Source organism: Phacochoerus africanus, chromosome 2 (assembly GCF_016906955.1).
Source record: "Phacochoerus africanus isolate WHEZ1 chromosome 2, ROS_Pafr_v1, whole genome shotgun sequence".
Taxonomy (NCBI): domain Eukaryota; kingdom Metazoa; phylum Chordata; class Mammalia; order Artiodactyla; family Suidae; genus Phacochoerus; species Phacochoerus africanus.
This window is the reverse complement of record NC_062545.1, coordinates 121290238-121311888: the sequence shown is the minus strand read 5'-3', so window position 1 is coordinate 121311888 and position 21651 is coordinate 121290238. Positions and strand designations below refer to the sequence as shown.

General features: G+C 39.0%; 1 protein-coding gene across 8 annotated transcripts in view; it reads right to left on the bottom strand.

The window, feature by feature from the left end:
* MYO5A (myosin VA) overlaps positions 1-21651 on the bottom strand; it is a 221881-nt gene that overhangs the window by 25793 nt on the left and 174437 nt on the right. The window contains exons 28-34 of one of the 8 annotated variants that reach the window (XM_047766319.1): positions 16531-16758; positions 14351-14359; positions 11609-11709; positions 8503-8583; positions 6328-6526; positions 3997-4071; positions 2145-2238 (exon numbers count right to left, since the gene is read on the bottom strand). In XM_047766319.1, the coding sequence (XP_047622275.1) occupies positions 2145-2238; positions 3997-4071; positions 6328-6526; positions 8503-8583; positions 11609-11709; positions 14351-14359; positions 16531-16758 (787 nt within the window). The remainder of the gene's footprint in view (positions 1-2144; positions 2239-3996; positions 4072-6327; positions 6527-8502; positions 8584-11608; positions 11710-14350; positions 14360-16530; positions 16759-21651) is intronic. The other 7 variants (XM_047766321.1, XM_047766322.1, XM_047766320.1 and 4 more) reach the window with 7 other exon arrangements.

The following is a 21651-nucleotide window of genomic DNA, read 5'->3' as shown; positions in this document are numbered from 1 at the left end:
CTACCCTGGGGAGGGAGGTACACTGTACTCAGCAAATGCTCAAGTCACAGAAATCTATTTCATTTTCTTCTTTAGACATGTAGCATTTAACTCAACTTGTCTTAAGAATACAATCATATCTTTTTTGTTTAATCTATGAATTGCCTTCTCAAATGTATTTATAGATTTAAGGATCCATATGTCAGGATAGTTTAACTCATGAGATTGATTTCTGACTGATAACGGCTTAAAACTGCTAACATCATAAAATAGTCTAAACTATATACTTAAGTAAAAATACACATATCAAGGAAATCTGAATAAAAATGTAAAATAATAAATTGTTTTTCTATCAGAAGTTACCAATATATGGCAAAGAAACCATTAGGAGTTTAACAAATAATCTCACAAGTTAATACCCTTAAAATCAGTTTCTTTCAAGCAAATACTCTGCTAATTATCATCTCATGATATAATTAATTCAGAGTGAAGTGCAGAAAGTTCTCTGAATAAAGGTTTTTAAGTTCTGCCAATAGATATTACAGCCTATGTGTGATTCAGAGGTTCAAAATTTTAACATATGAATCACATAATGCTAAATGATTATATAATAAAATGACTGCAAAGTAATCTGTCTGATTTCTAAACAAATATTTCAATATTTGTATGTCCAAGGGAATATTAACCTCTTCAAAGTAAACACTCATATTGTTATTATGAATACTTTAGAAACTTACCACACATTCAACAAACATGAATGGAATGATTATGATAGGTCAGAGCAGACACTACTAGGTGCTGTGAAAAAAAGGTGGAATAAGTGGTCCCCATGCTCAGGAATTTCATAGTCCACTGAAGAAGCCAGTAATTCAAACAGAAAAACTGCTAAAAATATAACAGGGAAAACCATAAAAGATGGGAGACAATTTGTGGTAGACAGAGGGTAGAGCCGTAGGGTCTGTCTGCATGATCAGAAAAAGGCTGCTTTTGAGCATGTGACATATAACTCTGGGCTCAAAGGATAAGCAGGATTTGAAGAGGAGAAGCAGGATGATAAAACAGAAGGAACAGTTCTAACAGGCCAGGCATGGGGAATGAAAGCCACACAATTAATCATGGTAGATTCTTTTGAACATTCTCAGTGATGGGGAATCTTCACTCTCTGAGTACAGAAATTATTCAGAGTGACAATGAGAGAACAGAACAGTAGTCAGACTGTACAGCATCATTTTTTGGTCAAAATGATAATAGCTTGCATAGGTCTGAAGGTGATTCTAAATAGGGTCTCAAAATTTTTTAAACAATGAGACCATTGTTGGAATAAGCTTAGAATGTGGCTTTAGCCCTGTTTTCTGCTGTATCCCTGGCACCTACTTATTGAACAAACATTAATCTACAATACAAGAATCATTTGGATATTAAAATAACAACTGATGTTTGATTACTTCTCAAGGTGTTTTCCCAACATCATTATATATAAATAATGAGATTTTTTTAAAAACCTTATTTCTTTATAATCATAATTCATTTTTTCTTATTTAATTTTCTTTTTGTTCTCCATTAGATGGTAAGTTCTTTGAGGAAACACTTTGTCTTAGCTTAGCATCTTAGTATCCCTACTACTAAGAATAATAGTAATAAAAATAATGTTTAATGTAGCATTTACTATGTATAAGGAACTATAAATGTATCAGGAACTAGTAAATACATTCTACATATTAATTAATATAATCCTTACAAGGCATGTCAGGTAGATACCATTATCATTCCCCTTTAACAGGTGAGGACACAGAGGCTTAAAGAGGATCAGTAACTTGTAACTTGCTCAGTATCAGATGACTAAATGTGAAAGAGCCAGGATTTAAACCCAAGAAGCCTGGCTACAGATTCCATGCTCTTAATCTCTACTGCCTAACACAGTGCCTGGAATAGAGAAGACAGTCATTAGATGTTTGTTGAATGAACTCTCTCTCTTTGTAAATTATTAATTCCATGAAAAGAACATTTTCCCCTACCCAGCGATGGCAATTTCCACTCCAAAGGTGAGGTTTGCTGAAAGTCATTTGTGTTATCATCCCTAATATTAATATGCAAACCTATTTTAACTACCAGGATAGCATACAAAACCAATATTCAGCAATTTTCATAAAAACGTGTTTAAATACCTTCTAGTTCACCAATTTTTTTCGCAAAAACTTTCAGTTGTTTTTTCAGTTTCCGGACAGTCTTATCTTGTTTTTCAAGTTGTTCCATCAAATCCTAAAAATCAAGATGAGAAATATAACAGAAAGAGCAAAATAAGCCTTCTAAAATGCACAGAAGGAGAGTAGACACAATTACAGAAACAGCACTTGTTAGTTTTACATAAAAGCTCCGAAAAGTTCATTGGTGGAGCCCCACCTGGCTAAAACTGGCAGGCAATACAAAACATAGCTACAATAAAAGCCAAATATTAAAATATACAATGCAGTAAACTCCTTTACAGTGTGATGGATAGCAGGCTCACTGGGGAGTATTTTCCAGTAGACCCCAGGGAGGCAAAACAGTTAAATATTTGTAAAATGTACTGCTATTTCAGTGGAAAGTTTTTCCTTTTAAAGGGTGAATAGGCAAAATAAGTTTTGAGGAATGCATGTAGTTTTCTGGGAAGTTGAACTTTGGGGCTTCTGAATGACACTTATGTGTGTTAAGCACTGTCTATATGAGATTCACCCTTGGGAGAGGCTAAAAGTAGTCCTGTGACTTTAGGAAAGTTAGAAAGTTTGAGGAATTAAAAGGTAAGTTAGAAAATAACAAGATAGAGTTCACTGCAGACTAAGTGGCAGGTTGGATAAAATCTCACAGGTGATATAATTTTGCTTATGAAGAAAAAAGGGGATAATTTCAAGTGCTTTATGCACAAAGAGAAAACAAAAGCAGTACACTCAAGGTAGGAGATAAGAAAGTATGTGATCAGAATTCCCACTGTGGCTTAGTGGGTTAAGAACCCAACTAGTATCGATGAGAATACAGGTTCAATCCCTGGCCATGTTCAGGGTGGTTAAGCATCTGGCATTGCTGCAAGCTGTGGTATAGGTCACAGACACCGCCCAGATCCCACGTTGCTGTGGCTGTGGTGTAGGCCGGGAGCTGCAGCTCCAATTCTATCCCTAGCCTGGGAACTTCTATATGCTGTGGGTGCGGCCCTAAAAAGAAAAAAAAAGTAGAAACTGTTCTGTCTCTCTAATTGAGAAGTCTTTCAAATGACAGGCCTAATTAAAGACTGAGGGAGTTCCTGCTGTGGCTCAGTGGTAACAAAACTGGCTAGCATCTATGAGGATGTGGGTTTGATCCCTGGCCTCGCTCAGTGGGTTAAGGATCTGGCATTGCTGTGGCTGTGGGGTAGGCCAGAAGCTGCAGCTCCGATTCGACCCCTAGCATGGGAACTTCCACGTGCTGCAGGTGTGGCCCTAAAAAGAAACAGACAAAAGCAGACCTAGAACTTAGAAGGGAAATGAATCAGTGCTGTCTGTGATTATTATTCAGGTTATAGAGGGAAAAAAAATCTTTTAAATACAAATATTCATTCATTCTCCAGTTTAGGTAGAGCTGATTTAGATACTAGATCAATAATCCAAAAGGAATAGTTGCTAACATTTCAAAGTGTTCAGTGTGCTTCTTGGATTTTGCTTTATCTTTTTTTTTTTTTTTGGTAAGATTTTAATTTTTTTTCTATTATAGTTGATTTACAATGTTCTGCCAATTTCTGCTGTATAGCAAAGTGACCCATACTTTATCTTTCAAATCACACTTTGCTTCCATCACACTGTAAGCCTAATGTTAATAACAAACCAAAGGTGACAATGGACACAGGACACTGATAGAGGTGACACCAGTGGCTAAGACAGCTGTGGGGAGAAAGAAGTTTTGTAAAGTTTCTGAAGACGTCCTGGGGTGGGGCAGGCAGCAGTGTGCTCTCCAGTTATAAAGGGCTAGAAGTAGCAAGGAAGACAACAGAGAAGCACTCAGTTTACATACAATCATCCGTTTGTAAAGTGAAATCCGATATGACTGATACTTCTCAGGGTCATCTGCATATAATTCCTCAAAATACTGAAAAAACAGGTACAATGGACATTTGTTTTTCCTCTGTCTTTGAGGGGAAGGCTAGCTCTCAGCAAAACCAATTTTTTTAAATATTTTAAAACACAAAAATGAAAGTATATATTCAAGAGGCTCTGATCTGCCATCTGCCACTGCCCTCTGATTTTTCTAGTACAGATAATTCTGATTATATACACCATCAATTCTCACATGCTCAGAGGAAAAAGGCTGTGTTGGCAGGTAAACACAGCAGTGGTCCATAATCCCCACAGTAGGCTATTTCATTCCTCAGACCTGCTCACAAGTTGCTGCACTTTTTTTTGCTGCCAGTAGCAGTGGCAGGAGTAGGGAAGGCAAATAAAATGAAAGTGAAAATAATGGCAAAGCTGAAAAGACTAATGAGGAACTAGCTACATGCCTTCCTTCCCTGAGAGGCAGCTTGGGGGCGGCCTGGGAAGCATGTTCACTGGAAAAGAGAGAACAACCTCTTCTGTTGGTGTTGAGGGAGTAGGGGATTGGGGGTGGGATTTGCAGGGTAGAGTTTCAAAGACCTCTAAGCCTAGGCCCACTGCTGCTTTAATATTCTATCCAAGTGTTTCCTCAAGAAATGCACAATTAAGACTGAGAAACTATTTGAAAAGTGCATCATTCCCTGAAGTTTGAATCCATTCTCCTGAACTAGCGGTCACTGAGGCAGGAGAAGCAGCTGAGCCATAAAGGGATTTCCTAAAATTCAAACTAGATTTCACCAGCTTAGTATGTGGGGGCTCTTTTTATTTTTGTACTAGTTATAAAAAAAAATTGAGAAGAAAATTAATACTGTGCAAGGGTGCAAGGGAAATGCTTAACCAACTTAGTGGAAAAAACTCTGGGCATCTGCCACCCAGAAGCATCTTTATCCCACGGTTTCACTTTGTTTTTTAAGACAATCATTTAAAATTAAGCACAGAATTTATATGCTAATCAATCATTATTATATTACTCAGTATATTTATCAATTCTTAGTCATTAAAGCAACAATATACCTGAGAGTATAAAACATCTCAAAAATATTCCATGATTCAGGAGATTTTCTCCCATAAATAAGTGATATTTCGGTCACTTTGAAAAGAGTCCAAACCCTGCCCTTAGCCACCTCTCCCATAATGCAGTGTCCTCAGAAAGACAAACAGACTGGGAAAAGAATACTTTTAGGTTTTGCTTCAAATTAATATAAAATATGGTTGAAGAGATAACCCAGAAAACTATTTGTAATGTAAATGATCACGAATAGAATAATGGAGGAATAATTCAGATTGGTAAATCTTCAGAGAAAATTCAAACTATTTCATTATATGTCATTAAAACCCTGAATTAAAAAACAAAAGCAAAAACAAATGACCACTAGTCCTAAAGAGCTTCTATCAAAACTAGTCTGACATCACAGCATAGACCTTATATAGGAATGTGAATGATAATTTTTCAATGATGTTTAATTTAATAAATGTTTATTAAACAAGTAGAAATGTGTAAATATGTAATAAAAGTTATTTTGTGACTAAGAAAGAAAAATTTTAGAAAATATTTTCTGTAAAAGAAAGGTTAAAAAGAGTAGCAAAGAAAGAGAAAACCTGGACTCTGTGTTGACTCTGTGCCAGCATTCAGAATCTGGCAAGACAAAAATCTCCTCATTCACTACCCAAGTTCGGTTCAGAAGAATCAAGAATATATAAACTTGAATCCTGACATCTCTCCTCCCTGACCTGGGAGCTCCACCCAAGGTCAATCTACAGCCCCATGATGATGGTTCTGCCAACCGCCTTCCCTGAAAATAACTCTAACCCCGCAGTCTGCTAAAGATGGAGGGTGGGGTGGTCTTGGTGATGCTTGGAAACCAGCGGTCAACAAACCATGTCCCCAGTCTCTGTTGTGATAACCACACAACCTCCTCGAATGGCAGAGGATCTGCAGCTGAAGGGGAGGAAGTGGGTCAGCTGAGTTCTCAGAAGTATCAAAAGCCCAGCACACAGTCAGCTGACATCTTCCAGATCCTCCAAGTGAGAGCTGTGATATTTAGATGGGCTAGACCCTTCAGTGAGAAACAACCTGAGGACCTGCCTTTTTCACTCCTACCACAGAATCAGATTTCCCTCTGTCCCTGCTAGATGAGGAGGGTTACAAGGGCAGGGCAATGAGTATTTCCCAGCCAAAAGATGTTTTGTTCAAACAGAAAGAAAGGGATGGGCTGGCGCCTGCTGAGGACCATAGCCCAGGCACCTCCCTTACCAGGTTCTCGTTGGTGAGCCGGGTGATCTCGTGCTGCAGGCTGGCCTCGATGCGGGCCTCAGGGGGCAGCTGCAGGTTCTGGGCCAGCAGTTGCTGCTGCCGGTTGTTCTCCTCCTTCAGGCTCTGGATCTCCCCTCGGAGGGCTTCGGCCTCATTCTCGTGGCTCCTCTTCTGCGACTGTAACTGGGATTCCAGGAGCCTGCAGAGAAGCCACAGGGGTAGGAAAGGGAGGTGACAAGCAAGTCTCTGCCTGGTCGGTGAGAGGCTTCATGCTCACTTGCAAAGGCAGGAAAAGTGGGGAGGAGTGTCTGTGTAGCTTCTGACTGATTAAAGTCTAGAAACTCAAACAAGAGCTGGAAATGGAAACGAATGCTCTCACATTTGTGTCCTTCCAAATTGTGGACCCTGCTATGAATGTACAGTTCTTAAAAGCCTGAGAAAACAGGAGAGTTTTAGTTTGAAAGGTTCATAGGAAATGTAAGTAAAACAATCAATTAAAAGACACAGCTTTAACTTGGCATACCACATTTACAAACCAGCATTTAAGTAGCAAAGATAGTACCTTTCCCACAAAATAACTGCACTCAGGAGGGCAAGATTACAATTGCCCAGACTTATTAGATATGCCTTGAAGATTTTCAGCTTTACTAATTCCAGGCAGAGGGTGTGACCAGAGTCCCATTTTTACTTCCTACTTTATCTCTGAAGGTCAGAAAGGCTGGAGTGCTACTCTCAAATACAGATTTACTCATCCAGACAGATAGTTGTGAAATTTTGCATATATATTTTAAATTTGGTATCTTCTCTTTCCCCATAAACTTCCTTATCAGTAACAGACATGGTTTTAGAACATCAATATCAGTAGGACCAACAAAGTGGCTACTGCTTCTCTGAGTCAACATACACGTCAGCTGTGCCATGAGTATACTAGGATACCGGCAGTGGAATACCAGAACCAACTGACATCCTCCCTTTACCAGGCACCTCCACTTCTACATTCACCCCCTTTTCCAAAGACCAGGCCAAGTTATGGATAGGAATTAACTAACATGCAGAATGAAAGATATTCTTTTATTCTAGTCCCCTTAGTTACCAAGTGCTGGGCCAAAAATACATACATACATATATATATATATATATACACACACACACACACACATATATATATACATATATTTTTTTTTTGGCCATGCCTGTAGCATGTGGAAGCTCCCTCAGGCCAGGGACTGAATCCGAGCCATAGTAGTGACCCAAGTCACTGCAGTGGCAAGACGGGACCCTCAACCCCCTGCACCACTGGGGAACTCTGAGGAAAAAATGATGCCATTGTAAGCATACAGTTAATAGCAGACTGAAGTATTTTTAGTGATTATAAAATTTCAAAAGGATTTGAATTGATAACAGCACTAAATTAATGACAATGGTTGTAATTAGAACAAAGCATAATAAGTAGGAAGCCCCTTTAGGTATTAAATATTTTAAAAATGTAATCACTAAAATGGTATTTTTATGAGATTTTTAAGAAGCAAATATCACTATAGCAGATGAGTATCTGTTAAAAAGGAGTTGCTGTTTCAATTTTTTTTTTGCTTTCCCCTGAACATATTTAACATGTTGAGTTTGGGTAATTACTTTGAACTGCAGCAATGCAGGAAACCCTCTTGGTTTCACAAATTTGAATTTCACAATAACCACAGAGAATGCCAAATCATGTACTTAACAGTGCTGTTAGGCAGCATGATTATAATGAATTAAAATGTAGCCACACTGCCCAGGCACATATATCCTTTAGATTGATCATTATTCCAACAAGAAACTGCTAAATAATAGGTACTAATCTCTCCCACTGTAGTCTGGGCTTTAGTTAAAAGGTTTGGGTTTTCTTCCACCACTCATGAAATATTCACAAATTTTAGTGCCTGAAGGGAACTCTAGACAGCATCCCAGTTATGGGCATTAAGTCCTCTATTCATCATCAACCCATTTCAGCTTTAACAGCATCCCTTAGTGGAGAAGATTTTAAAGAAGGTGTTTGGCATGATGTTCTAAGTTTTATTGAAATTTACCCAGGAAGATAATTAATAAAAGAAATAAAGAAGTTAAAGTTAGGAGGCCACTGTTAGTAAGAAAAACAACGAGTTAATAACATTCCATTCATTTTGAGACAAATATAACCTGTTGGCTTGTTTTAACCCTTCATAAACCAGCCACAGCTCTCCATCCTCATTCAATTCATGGCAATCCATAGCAGGTGATCTTCCATGCAAAAGGAACAACAATGCAAAACACAAAGGGATACAGGATGGTAATGAGATGATGATGGTCAAGAGTAGCACATGGTATTTCAATATTTTACTAAGTCAGTAAGACTTTTTATTAATCACAGATGACTTTAAGACATTACCACAAAATTATTTTTGGTTAATTTTTCTTTAAATGGGTAACATGTAACACCACATATAAACGGGTAGAAATTAAAACAAAATAACCAAGGATCTAGATCTACTTTTCCTCCAAAATAATAAGTGACCAAAAACGTAAGAAAGAGGTTTCTGTTTTTAACATTTTGTTCAGCTAGCAGAGTGATTGTCTGTGTCACATATTATGTTACAGACTAACCCCAATAGCCACACACATATAGAATGAAGACCCACTGCAATAGTCATGTGGCAATCTAATAATTCATTTCAAAATGAAGTTTTAGATCTTTTGAGTAGGAATTTGTTTTGGCTTAATAAAATCTGACTTTTTTATTTTTAAAATTGTTTAAAAAAATTTTAAAAGAGGTGTTCCCATCGTGGCTCAGTGGAAACGAATCTGACTAGTCTCCATGGGAACGTGGGTTTGATCCCTGGCCTCGCTCAGAGGGTTAAGCATCAGCGGCTGCCATGAGCTGTGGCTGTGGTGTAGGCCGGCAGCAACAGCTCCAATTAGATTCCTAGGCTGGGAACCTCCATTATGCCACGGGTGTGGCCCTAAAAAGACAAAAAAAAAAAAAAAAAAGAATATGTCCTAAGTTCTCATTTTTTAAGAAACAATTTAAAAAATTTTTTTACATCAAAAATTAATTTTAATAGCTGGGGGAAACTGCTTTTACATTAGAGGTGTGACAATGGTGATTACAGGTTTTTACTACCTAGGATATAAAAATAGTATTTTTGAGCATTTGCCAAGTGTCAGACATTATTCTACATCCTTCCTATGCATTACCTCATTTAATTCTCTTAGTAACCTAATAAATATCATTTGCCACATTGCAGAAGACGGCACTGAAGCTTAGAAGTAAGACACAAATGGAGATGACATGGTTGGCAAGTAGTGGAGGCCCGGGCTATCTAACTCCAGAGGTCAAGTTCTTACTCCTACTACATTTTTGTTGTTGATATGATGTTTACATTAAACAAATTTCAGAGAATATGTTTCTATTTTCCACCTACCATCTCTCCCTGGAGGGTGCAGCTATTTGTATGGTCTCAAGTATATTATCATATGCTGATGATTTCAGTGTTATATTTCAGTCCACACATCTCTCCCGTTACAGATCTATATTTTCAACTGCCTAATGACTCTCTCTCCTTGGATATCTTCCTAACTCCTCAAATTAAATGCCTATAATTCTACTTGATCATTCCCTGCACTTTCCCACATCACTATATCCAATCAAATATCCATAGCAGACACTGCAAAGTCACCCTTCATAACTCACCATCCCTCAACCAAACAGCACATTAACTGCAAGGCTACTCACCTCATCTTATGTATCTTTCAAACTGTCCCAGTTCTCTCAATACCAACGGTCACCAACTAAGTCAAAGTCACTATAATCAGTCATCCAATTATGGTAATAACCTCTTAACTGGTCTTTATGCTTTCCATCTTGTTTCATTACAATCTATTCTCTAATATAAAATTCCAATCTCATCATATCATTTTCCTACTTAAAATCTTTCAATAGCTTTCATTGTTATTGGAAGGAATTCCAAATTCTCTTGGCTGTGTCCACAACAGCCTTTTATAAACTCTGTGAAAGGAAGGACTGCATTCACCTTGCTCGCTGGTACACTTTCAGTGTGTCCATGGAGCCTGGGATGAAACAAGCGTGCAATACCTATCTGGTGACTGAATAGCTGAGTGAATGGATGGACAATGTAACACAGCTCTTTCTAAATTAACACATTCTTAGATATAAGATATGCTTATAATTTCCATTCATAAATTAAAATTTAAGTTTAAGCAAATACTTTTATAAGTATTCTCCACTCTTGCCCATAAAAGAAAGTAATAAGTACCTCCCATTTTGCATGGCAATTATTCTTTAGTTTCTGTTTACTAATCCTGATATCATATATCAGGATGTGCACTGATAATCTCTGCAGTCATCACTGGCCATGTTTTTTTAAGCATGTAGTCTTTTAAGTTCACAGTTCTATACCATGAAGTCTCTGTTGGGAAGCAGGAATGATAGGAAGGCTAAGGAATTCCAGAAGTGAGCCTTTGTGCTGTGATGATCTTAGCCATAGGGGAAACTTTGGGGAAAGTTCAGTCGTTCAGTGACTGCACAAATCCTTCAGTCAGTCTACCCAAGGCTCTTAAAACTGAACTAAGTGCCATCTACGAATTCATTCATGTTTAGAGTAAATGAGATGAAACCAGAGTTAAGATTTTCTCAGAACAACTTAGGAAATGTAACAAAAATGCAGTCTCAAATAGTCCCTGGGATATTGGTAAGGACTCAGTGCTTTTACCCCTGTGGCCCCTGGTTCAATTTCCAGTACGGAAACTGAGATTCCACACCAAGCCATTGCACACCATGGCCAAAAAAAAAAAAAAATCTACCCTTCTAGAATTACATGGCCAACAATGATGGCCAGCTACTTTATCACTTCTCTTCACACTAAATGTTCATTACTGAAAGCTGCAGCTGCCCCTACAAACCTTCACAAATAACCATCCTGAATAACAAATGAAAGTGATGACTTAATACAGTCCAACAGTGAGCAACCGGTTTTCTACTCTAGGCAGTATCTCAAGGCTAAGACCCTAAATATACAGAAATACAGATGTAAAGAACATTTTCCTTTCCAACTCTCATCAATAATGTTACCTTACATTACAAATGCGATTTTAATTGGGAATATATTGGAAACTTTGGATTCCCTTTGCTTAGCGGATGTCTAATAAAGCAATGCATATAAACACTTGGACTTAGTCTACAAGCAGCTGGCTTGAAGATGAATGATCCCTGGGATTAAACCAAAATGAATAAAAGAAAGATACCTACCTGTTTGTTTCTTTCAAACCTATATATGCTTGTGCTATTTCGCCTTTATCTTTCATTTTTTGTACGTCTTCTAAAAGTATTGTGGAATCTGTCATTGTATTCTGAAGGAGGAAAAGACACATTTACACATTAAGAGGTAACTAAGAAGCTTTGGACCAAATGTAACATTTTACTTTTCTCCAAAACAAGGGTTTCTATGTGTCCCACCAAGGGTCTGCCCTTAGACACAGGCAGTTAAGAAAAGGGGCACCTTTAGTGCCTTTTGCGAGAATCTCAAACACTCTACACTACAAAGGTAGTGTGATTCTAGAGTAAATAAAAATCATTGACAGGCCATGTGTGTTTTACACTATGTGAAATATATATATATTTTTTTTTTCAGTGTCCTCGCCTAGTTATTATTCTAATGCTGTATACATATATATTTAAATATAAAAAATATAAACAGCATTATAACAATAACAAGAACAAGAACACCAAGCACGTATTCAATGGATTGTATAAGCTGTTCTTTCTTCTACTTCCAGACCAGTTATAACAAAACAAATGCTCTAGTAAATATGAAAAGTTTGACATAAAGCTCATTTTTCCATTAAAACTCAGTCTGAAATAAGTGGTGTTCAGATCATGTTTTAGCAAAATTAAAAGTTTCTTTCCTTACATCTTTAGTTATACATAAATGGGAAGGATTTAGCTCCTTGGAAATATCTACCATGTGCTGTTACTCAATTCTTTTTCCTCTGTTACAGTATAATGTGGAACATAAGCTTTTGAAATAAACACCTGGCAGATCAGAATGACTAACAATTTTGCATAGAAAGTATTTTTCTGCTACCATTTTTATTTTTTTATTTTTTTCCATTTTGGTCTAATCTATCTGACAACCAATGTAATTTCAAAATCTTGCTTCTACTCAGCCACTCTATCTCTCTTGAACTGGGGGCAAGAATAGATACAATAAGAACAATCGCTCTATAGCCTCTAGAGAGTAATACACTTCAGAACCCGAGTCTTTTCATTGGTCTAAATAGTATAAGTTTGATCCTTTAGTCAATATTTGCTCTAAAGCCAGTTCTCACAGTGAGTGGAGGTAATAGAACACACTTCAAGCCATAATCTTAGAGACCAAGATAACTTTAATGCCAGCTAGAAGCCTACAGATACTTGCTTTTGAATTTCAGTGTTTATAAAAAAAATTTTTTTTAAATCCCACTTTTATTCTAATGCTATCCTTTTGTGAGCTTATAAACGCACACTTAAAGAAGGTCAAATATACTCTAATAAAAGCTATATTAACAAGAGCTTATATTTTACTGAATTTTAAAAATCTCATAAAAGCCACATATAGCATCTTTATAAATATTTTAGTTATGTTTTATAAATATTTTAGTGCAGATTTCATAGAAAATTTCTTTTTTCTCTTTTATTTAAAGGCAGAAAATCCTCTCTTCTCTAAAGGGCCATACTTAGATTTTTTTTTTTTTTGTCTTTTTGCTATTTCTTTGGGCCGCTCCCGTGGCATATGGAGGTTCCCAGGCTAGGGGTCGAATCGGAGCTGTAGCCACCGGCCTACGCCAGAGCCACAGCAACGCGGGATCCGAGCCGCGTCTGAAACCTACACCACAGCTCACGGCAACGCCGGATCGTTAACCCACTGAGCAAGGGCAGGGACCGAACCCGCAACCTCATGGTTCCTAGTCGGATTCGTTAACCACTGCGCCATGACGGGAACTCCCATACTTAGACTTTTAAGTGATAACTCAAAGAATCAGTTTCTATATTAAACAATGCTATATTAATCCTCTGACATCTGGGAATTTCCATTGTGGCTCAGCATATTAGGAACTCAATATAGTGTCTGTGAGGATGCTGGTTTGATCCCTGGCCTTGCTCAGTGGGTTAAGGATCCGATGTTGCCACAAACAGTGGTGTAGGCCACAGATCAGCTCAAATACCACATTGCTATGGCTGTGGTGTAGCCAGCAGCTGCAGCTCTTATTTGACCCCTAGCCCAGGAACTTTCACGTGCTGCAGGTGTGGCTATAAAAAAACAAAAAAACGAACAAACAAAAAACTTCTGACATCTGAAGATCTACAGGATGTGGTTTTGAACTTTTGGGTAACCTGATCTAATGAACTAATCCAAAGGAAAGATGGTAGAAAGTAGCCAGTTCTTCCCTTATCCAGCCTCCCTTGGCTAAGTAGTGGTTGGCATGGGGTCAGGCTTAGACTGTCAGCACTGGGAAGCCTGACTCACTGCTCAAAGTGTCCCCACCAACACAGTGACCAGAAGTTCTGAAAAGGTTGTGCCATGCAGGAAAATCCCACCCTTCCCAGGAAGGGTGTGTTCAGATTCCCAGGTTCCTCCTCACCCTTGGCCAGCAAACCCACAGCTGGTAGAAAGGCGAGCATGGGAGAGCCTGTGCTTCTGAGTGTGCTCCCAGTGAAGGGCTTCATCCCCGGCCTGTGGATGGCCCACTACCACCACCACCACTGTGAGCCACAGAGCTGACCAAGAATGAAAGTCACAGAGGCCTCTGTATGACCCAGACCAAAGCCTATGACTTCCATTATTTTCCCACTGACTTCTCAAACAGGAAGGGGTCAGATGGAAATTAATCTGCAAATATAAAAATCAGCTTGGTGGCCAGACATCAATTGCATATATTGAGGGATACTTACAAACTGAAAATTAGGATTAAATAGAAGTATTTACTAAAAACTTTAAAAAATTATAATTACCTTGTCATCCTGAAAATCACAAGTCAGCAAGCACAAAAAACAAATGGAGAAAATGACAAACCTTAGTTCCATAAATAAATTCCATCAATGAGTTCCCATCAAAACAGACAAATGCTAACTGTGAAAACAACCATGACTTGTTTCTCCTAAACTAAATCTGTATATCAGTTAGTGTCCATGGAACTGGCATGAGGTGGACATAAACACATATATAAACACAATGGCAACTCAATTCTCAGGGACAGGCTCTTAAAATTCTTTTTGAGTTCTGATTTTTCTAATTATAAAGTATTTGTGAGGATATGAGAAAATGACCTTCCTGTTAATGCATTTGGGTGAGATTCCCATCTTAGGTCTGTGAGAGTTACAGTGATGCCATGACAGGAGGTCAACTGTCCAAGTGAAGCCTCCCAGAAAAGCTGTGCAGGTGGAACAGGAAAACTAGACTGGCTGGGCTGGGCTATGACCAGGCTCACAGGGTGTCACTCACCACTGCCCTGCAAAGGCATGAAATGATACATCTCTTGACTAGAAACAGAGTGGGACAAATAGCCCTGGGTTTGAAAGGTCTTAGTCGGTGTCCTGGGTAATTTTCCTAGGGAAGAATGAACTGATGCTAATGTGAAGGCTGGGAGCTTCGAGAGCAGGGACTGGGTTAGACAGGGCCAGCCCACTAGGGGCTGGAGGGAAGCCGGCACATGCAATATGTAAGCTGGGTAGGGGAGAGCATGTGATACCAGAACTACGTGCTCTGTTAGCTGGATTGATTTTATGCCCCTTGGTTCATTGTTCTTTTTCTTTCTGTTAACTTTTACTAAAGTTTCTTGTTGGAATGCTGGTTAGTCACAGGGAGTCAGAGAAAGGAATCGTCATTTTGGACTCTGCTCCAGCTAGCATGCGGAGGGGAGCCTTGTTAGTGGAGGCCAATCCCAGATGTAAGTTGTCGTTATCAAATACAGATGTTATGTGCCAGGTTCGATATCTTAACTACATGCAGAACTAAGAGAAGTGTGCTCAGATCTTGCAGACATCCCATCCATAATATAGGCTTTTAAAAATTGAATTACATTGATATAAAATATTATATTAGCTTCGCTGGTACAAAATAGTGATTTGCTATTTTTATAACAATATGAAATGATAACCAGGATAAGTCTAGTTACCGTCTATCACAATAATTAAAATATTATTGACTATTTTTCCTATACTTTACATTACATTCTTTATTTTATAACTGGAAGTTTGTACCTCTTAATCTACTTCGCCTATTTCACTCAACCCCCCCATCCCTCCTCCTCTCTGGCAACCATTAGTTTCTTCTCTCTTATCTACTTGTCTGTTCCTATTTGTTTTTCAGATTTCACATATAAGTGAAACCACATGGTATGTTTCTCTGTCTGACTTCTAGTCATTTTTTTATGTGGCATGTCACACTGTTGGGATACCTGATTGCCTAATTCTTAGTATGTTTTGCTGCATGAACATAGGCAGGAACACGGACCAGGTTTTAAGATGATTACTCAATTTCCTCTGAAGTCAAATGACAAAGAGGCCCAGTTCTCACTAACACAGGGCAGTTAGAGCTCAGGTTACCTGAGGGCAGGGAAGGACTTTTAAAGGGCCATCTACATCCTCCAGTATGGATCCCTGCTGTGGAATCACTAGGCACAGTCCCTCGCAGCTGGAAAAACTCCCCCATTAAACAGAACTCCCTGAAATGCGCGGAAATCATCTTCATGTCTCTTCTATTCATTGATCTCATGTCTAACCTTTTCAATGTGCTACATTTCCAGTTAAACAGGCAATTTTCAACAAATAATTTAAAATTGCATTTAATACCTTCCCACGGCAAGACAGTTTATGGGTTTTTGTACTTAATAGTATTTTATTTTTGATCAAAATTTATTGTATCCAGATTACTACAAAAAGATTATTGTCAAAAAGCCCTTTAATCATGAATGAGAGGTGAAACTTTGAAGAATACTTGAGATTTCACTTGCTTTTTGCTCACACCAACTGGTTGTAAAACAACATTGAGATTTTTTTAAAAAAAAATAACGATATCCACAATTAGACTAAAAATGCTCTTGAGTGTTTCCTTCATTATAAATTAGACAGAAAGGATAGGAAGAAAGAGGCCAGTCCCCAAACACCCACCACAGCCACCTGCTCACATATACCTTGGGTTGGATGGCCTCTTTCTGGCTCACCAGCTGAGACCTCAAGATGAGGACTTCCTCCTTGCGGACGTCAAGCTCCTCGCTCACAGAGGTCAGCTGCTCCATGAGGACACGATAGGCTGGTGCACCTGGAGCAGTCATCTCTGGGGCACTTTTCTCACTAAGAGCCTTGCGTAACTCATTCAGTTCATTTTTCAGCTTTTTGTTTTCTGATTCTAGTTCCTGACGCTGTATCAAGAGACAAAGAATAGCTCGTAACTGTCATCCTCAACTTTACACTGGGATACTTATCTTTCCCCAAGACAGTAGAAGAATTCTGTAGGAAAAGACTGCCAGAGCTACCCTGGTGAATAGCTCCCCTGGTTCCTGGGAACTCCGTCCTACATATTAAAGTCAACACCAAATGGAATTGAGCAAGTTAAATGGTAGTCTGCTTCATCAACCCAAATTCCAGAATCGAATTTATTCCAGGCCTGCCCATGATGTGTTCATAGGCCTGGAGAGATTGCTGAGTCCCAAGAGGTGAGCTTTAGCCCAGTCTTAAGAAGCCCAGGCTTTTTTTATGGGGAAATAATAAGGGCGAGTATGAGGGTCCAGTTGATCTGGTTATTTCCAACAAAGGGTTCAGATGGTAGATCCTTGCTCTTATTTCCTTTGTAAAGCAGAAGGGAAAGTCCATTGAAATTTCAGGCTTTTAACTTCTAGTAAAAATACATATTTAAACTAAGAAAATTCTCTTTAGTGTGTTTTGTTTTATTTTGTTTTTTTGTCTTTTGAGGTCTGCACCCATGGCATATGGAGGTTCCCAGGCTAGGGGTCGAATCAGAGCTGCAGCTGCCAGACTATGACAAAGCCACAGCAACTCAGGATCCAAGCTCTGTCTGTGACCTACACCACAGCTCACAGCAACGCCAGATCCCTAATCCACTGATCGAGGCCAGAGATGAAACCTGTGTCCTCAGGGATTATAGTCAGATTCGTTTCCCCTGAGCCACGATGGGAACTCCCTCTCTTCAGTATTTTGATAGGAACAAATGATGCATTTTTGAAACTTCTTTCCTGTGTGGGATGCATGTGAAGCAGCTGGCAGAAGCCTTGGGAGGAGAGGATGGGCCGCTTTGGCCTCCAGCCGTTTAGATGGACATATACATCCTGTACCAGCTCCATACTTTCACATACTACCAGCCTTCCTCAAGTCACCCATCAGTGATGACCTTTCTACACTATGCTCAAACAATGGCAATGGGAAGAGAGAAGAAAGTTCTGACACTAAACTCTATTTACTGACACTAAAATACATACGTCACAAGATACTGGTTGGAAAATAGCGAAGCAGACAGGCATTTAAGAACACCATGCTCTGTATAGCAGAAATTGGCCCAACACTGTAAATCAATTATGCTTTAATAAAATTTTAAAAAAGCACCATGCTGATTTACTTAACACATGGCATTAAGGCTTTATGAGAATGGAAGAGAGATACTTCCATATAAAGATAAAACAATATACTGTTTCTTCCAGAGAAGCAATCTTAGGTTTGTAGCACCGTGTAAGCCTTTCAACATGTTATATAGTAAGACTATTTGAAGTATTTTTTCTAGTTTATGAATATATAACTCTTTCATGAATCAATCCATTTTCATGTGAAAATGAATGTTCCTTCCTATCCCCAGTCTCTGACCAACTGGTAATCAGATTTTTATTGTTCATTTCTGCAAGAGAAAACACAAATGTCTTTACTTTGATACCTAAGCTCTGATGTAGTATTTCCCAAACTTTAGTGTGCATCACAATCACTTGGAGGACAAACTGCTTGGCCCCACCCCAAGGGTTTCTGATTCAACAGGTTTTGTGTGAGGCCCATAAATCTGCATTTCCATCAAATTACCAGGTGATGTTGATGCAAATGGTCTAGGGACCAGATTTTTAGAAACACTGAGCTAATACTTAGACACTTTGTGATCTGGGCTTCATTTTTTTTTTTTTAATACACTATAAAGAATGTTCACCTTGTGTGGGGCAGACAGAGGAGAAGATCTGGAGATCAGATTGCTACCCTCATTCCTCTGGCCTGTCCCATCCCATCCCATCTGATTCTTGTCTTATATGGCTCATATCACGATTTGGTCTTCTAGACAAAGAGGTTAAAAGGCACTGGAGAGCAAGAATAACAGAGATGGGAGTTCCCTGGTGGTCTGGTGGTTAAGACTTGGCGCTTTCACTGTTGTAGCCTAGGTTCAATTCCAGGTCTGGGAATTGAGATACCACATCAGGCCACTGCATGCCACGGAAAAAAAAAAAAAAAAAAGAATAGCAGAGATGACTCTTTGCTGCCAGCCTTTTCTTTTTCCACAAACATAAATATTACCCAAGTAGTATTTTCACTGGAGAAGCGAAAGATTTATTCACGGCATAACTTAGAAAGGGTAAAAGGGTCCTTTAGGGTATTTTAAAAGCAAATACTATGCTTTTTTGGTAAAAATTACTTTTCAAACAAATAATGATAGGAATCTAGAGTGTTTAGAAAATTGTCTCAAGATCTGGATCTAAGATTAGACTTTACCGATTGATAGTAAATCTCTTACCTACTCTAAGCTCTAGTTTATTCATCATTAAAAAGGAAACAGAAGGAGTTCCTCTTGTGGCTCAGTAGGTTAAGGACTCAGGCTGTCTCTGTGAGGGGGCGGGCTCAATCCCTGGCCTCGCTCAGTGGGTTAAGAACTCAGCATTGCTGTAAGCTGTGGTGTAGGCCTCAGATGCAGCTCCAATTTGACCCCTGGATTGGGAACGTACATATGCTGCAGGTGCAGGTGCAAAAAGAAAAAAAAAAAGGAAACAGGAGGTCTTGCTATGGTGTAGTGGGTTAAGAATCCAACTGCAGTGGCTTGGGTCTCTGCAGAGGTGCTGGTTCTATTCCTGGCCTGGCGCAGTAAGCTAGAGGATCTGGTGTTGCCTCAGCTGAGGCTTGGATTCAATCCCTGGCCAGGGAACTTCTATATGCTGAGGGTGCAGTCATTAAAAAAAAGGGGGGGGACAAAAAACTTATCTCAGAAGTTATGACAATGACTAAATAAGACATGGCATGAGAAGAACTTCTCAAATTGTAAGGTAAATACAAGGTATTAGTAATCAAATGTTTATTAAACATTGGTGGAAGCATTTCAGCTACTGTCAGGGGAGGGAACTGATCGAAGAACTGTGGGTTTGGGCAGAGTAGAAGATAGGCATTATCTGTATAAACCTAGATGCCATACAGCTTGGAAAGGAAGCACTAATCAGCAGCTCTGGACCATGGGAAATGGCAAATCCATAGAGGATACAGTCTTATTGATGTGAGTAAATTACATTCCAAATCACAGTATTAGGAAATAATATCTCAAGACTAGACTTGAAGTAATATTACTGAAAACAAAATAAAACGTCCTGACAGTTTAGAAAAACCCCAAGAATTCTCAAATATATATAAAAGCTTTAAAATAATGAGTTTCCTTATGCTATTTTTCTGGATTTATTTTTATTTTTATTTAAAAAAAATTTTTTTTTGTCTTCTGTCCCTTTTTTTAGGGCCGCACATGAGGCATATGGAGGTTCCCAGGCTAGGGGTCTAATTGGAGCTGTAGCTACCAGCCTACACCACAGCCACAGCAACGCCAGATCACAGCCACATCTGCGACCTACACCACAGCTCACAGCAATGCCGGATCCTTAACCCACTGAGCGAGGCCAGGGATCGAACTGGCAACCCCATGGTTCCTAGTTGGATTTGTTTCCACTGCGCCATGATGGGAATTCCTTTTTGTGGACTTTTTAAACTTCAGCTTTGTTTGGTTATAATCATAAAACTTAACATAATTTTCCAGCTATTCTAGACTATAATTTGCAACAGCAGAAAAAAGCAAAAAAATTTTTTATTTTATTTTATTTTTTATTTTTTGTCTTTTTTTTGCCATTTCTTGGGCCACTCCCAGGGCATATGGAGGTTCCCAGGCTAGGGGTCTAATCAGAACTGCAGCCATCGGCCCACGCCAGAGCCACAGCAATGCAGGATCTGAGCCGCGTCTGCAACCTACATCACAGCTCACGGCAACGCCGGATCATCAACCCACTGAGCAAGGGCAGGGACCGAACCCGCAACCTAGTCGGATTCGTTAACCACTGCACCACGACAGGAACTCCCCCCAAAATTTTTTGATATAAGCAGAATGGACCTGAGAAAAATAGATTCAAGACTAATAAATAAAAATAATAACCTAGGAAACTTTTGAAGCTGGAGATGACTTGATAGCTGACAGCTTGATAGCTCAGACTTCAAGGGGCTCAAAGCTTTGATTTGGAAAGCAAAGGAAGGGGCAGGTGGGGCCCATTCTGCTCCAAATCAAGGGATGGGATCTTTTTTTTTTCCCTTAAGCTTCATTTCTTGTGTTAGACAACATGCTTTGTATTTCAGGAACTAATAATGCTCCTAACCAGTGCCTCTCCCCATGTTCGAATGCCCTGGGCACACAGGGCAGCTCCTCCCTGACTAGTAAGACACACCATTCTCCACCTCCATCCCCCTTCCTCCAGCTATTTTTTACAAATATGTCAGAGTATGTTTCTACTCTGCAGACTAATACCTAGCTGTCTGTCTCTACAAACATGCAGTGTCAGTGGCTTTGATGGTTAGAGCAAGGGATTTGGAGCCAGAGATGTTCATATTCTGTTCCTATCAGTTTCTAGTAGAGTCATCTTGGGGAAGTTACTTATACTTCTTAGTGTCAATTTCTTCACCTATAAAATGAGAATTAAAAGGCTTACTTTCAGGATTGTTGTTAAAAGTTAAAACTGATATACAAAGTGTCTGTATTTTAAAATGATGAAGATAATGAGAACAACCAATATCTGCTGGGTACTTATATGTGCGGGCACTGTTCTAAGCAATTTACAGGAATTGTTTCATATAATCCTAATGAAAGTTCTCTATAACAAATATTATGATTATCCCTATTTTACAGATGAGAAAACTGAGGCACAGAAAGGATATATAACTTGCATACAGCCACAGAGTGGGGGATCTAGTGCTTGAATCCACACAGTCTGACACCAGGATCCACGCCCTTTATTACCTTCTACAGCCTCCAG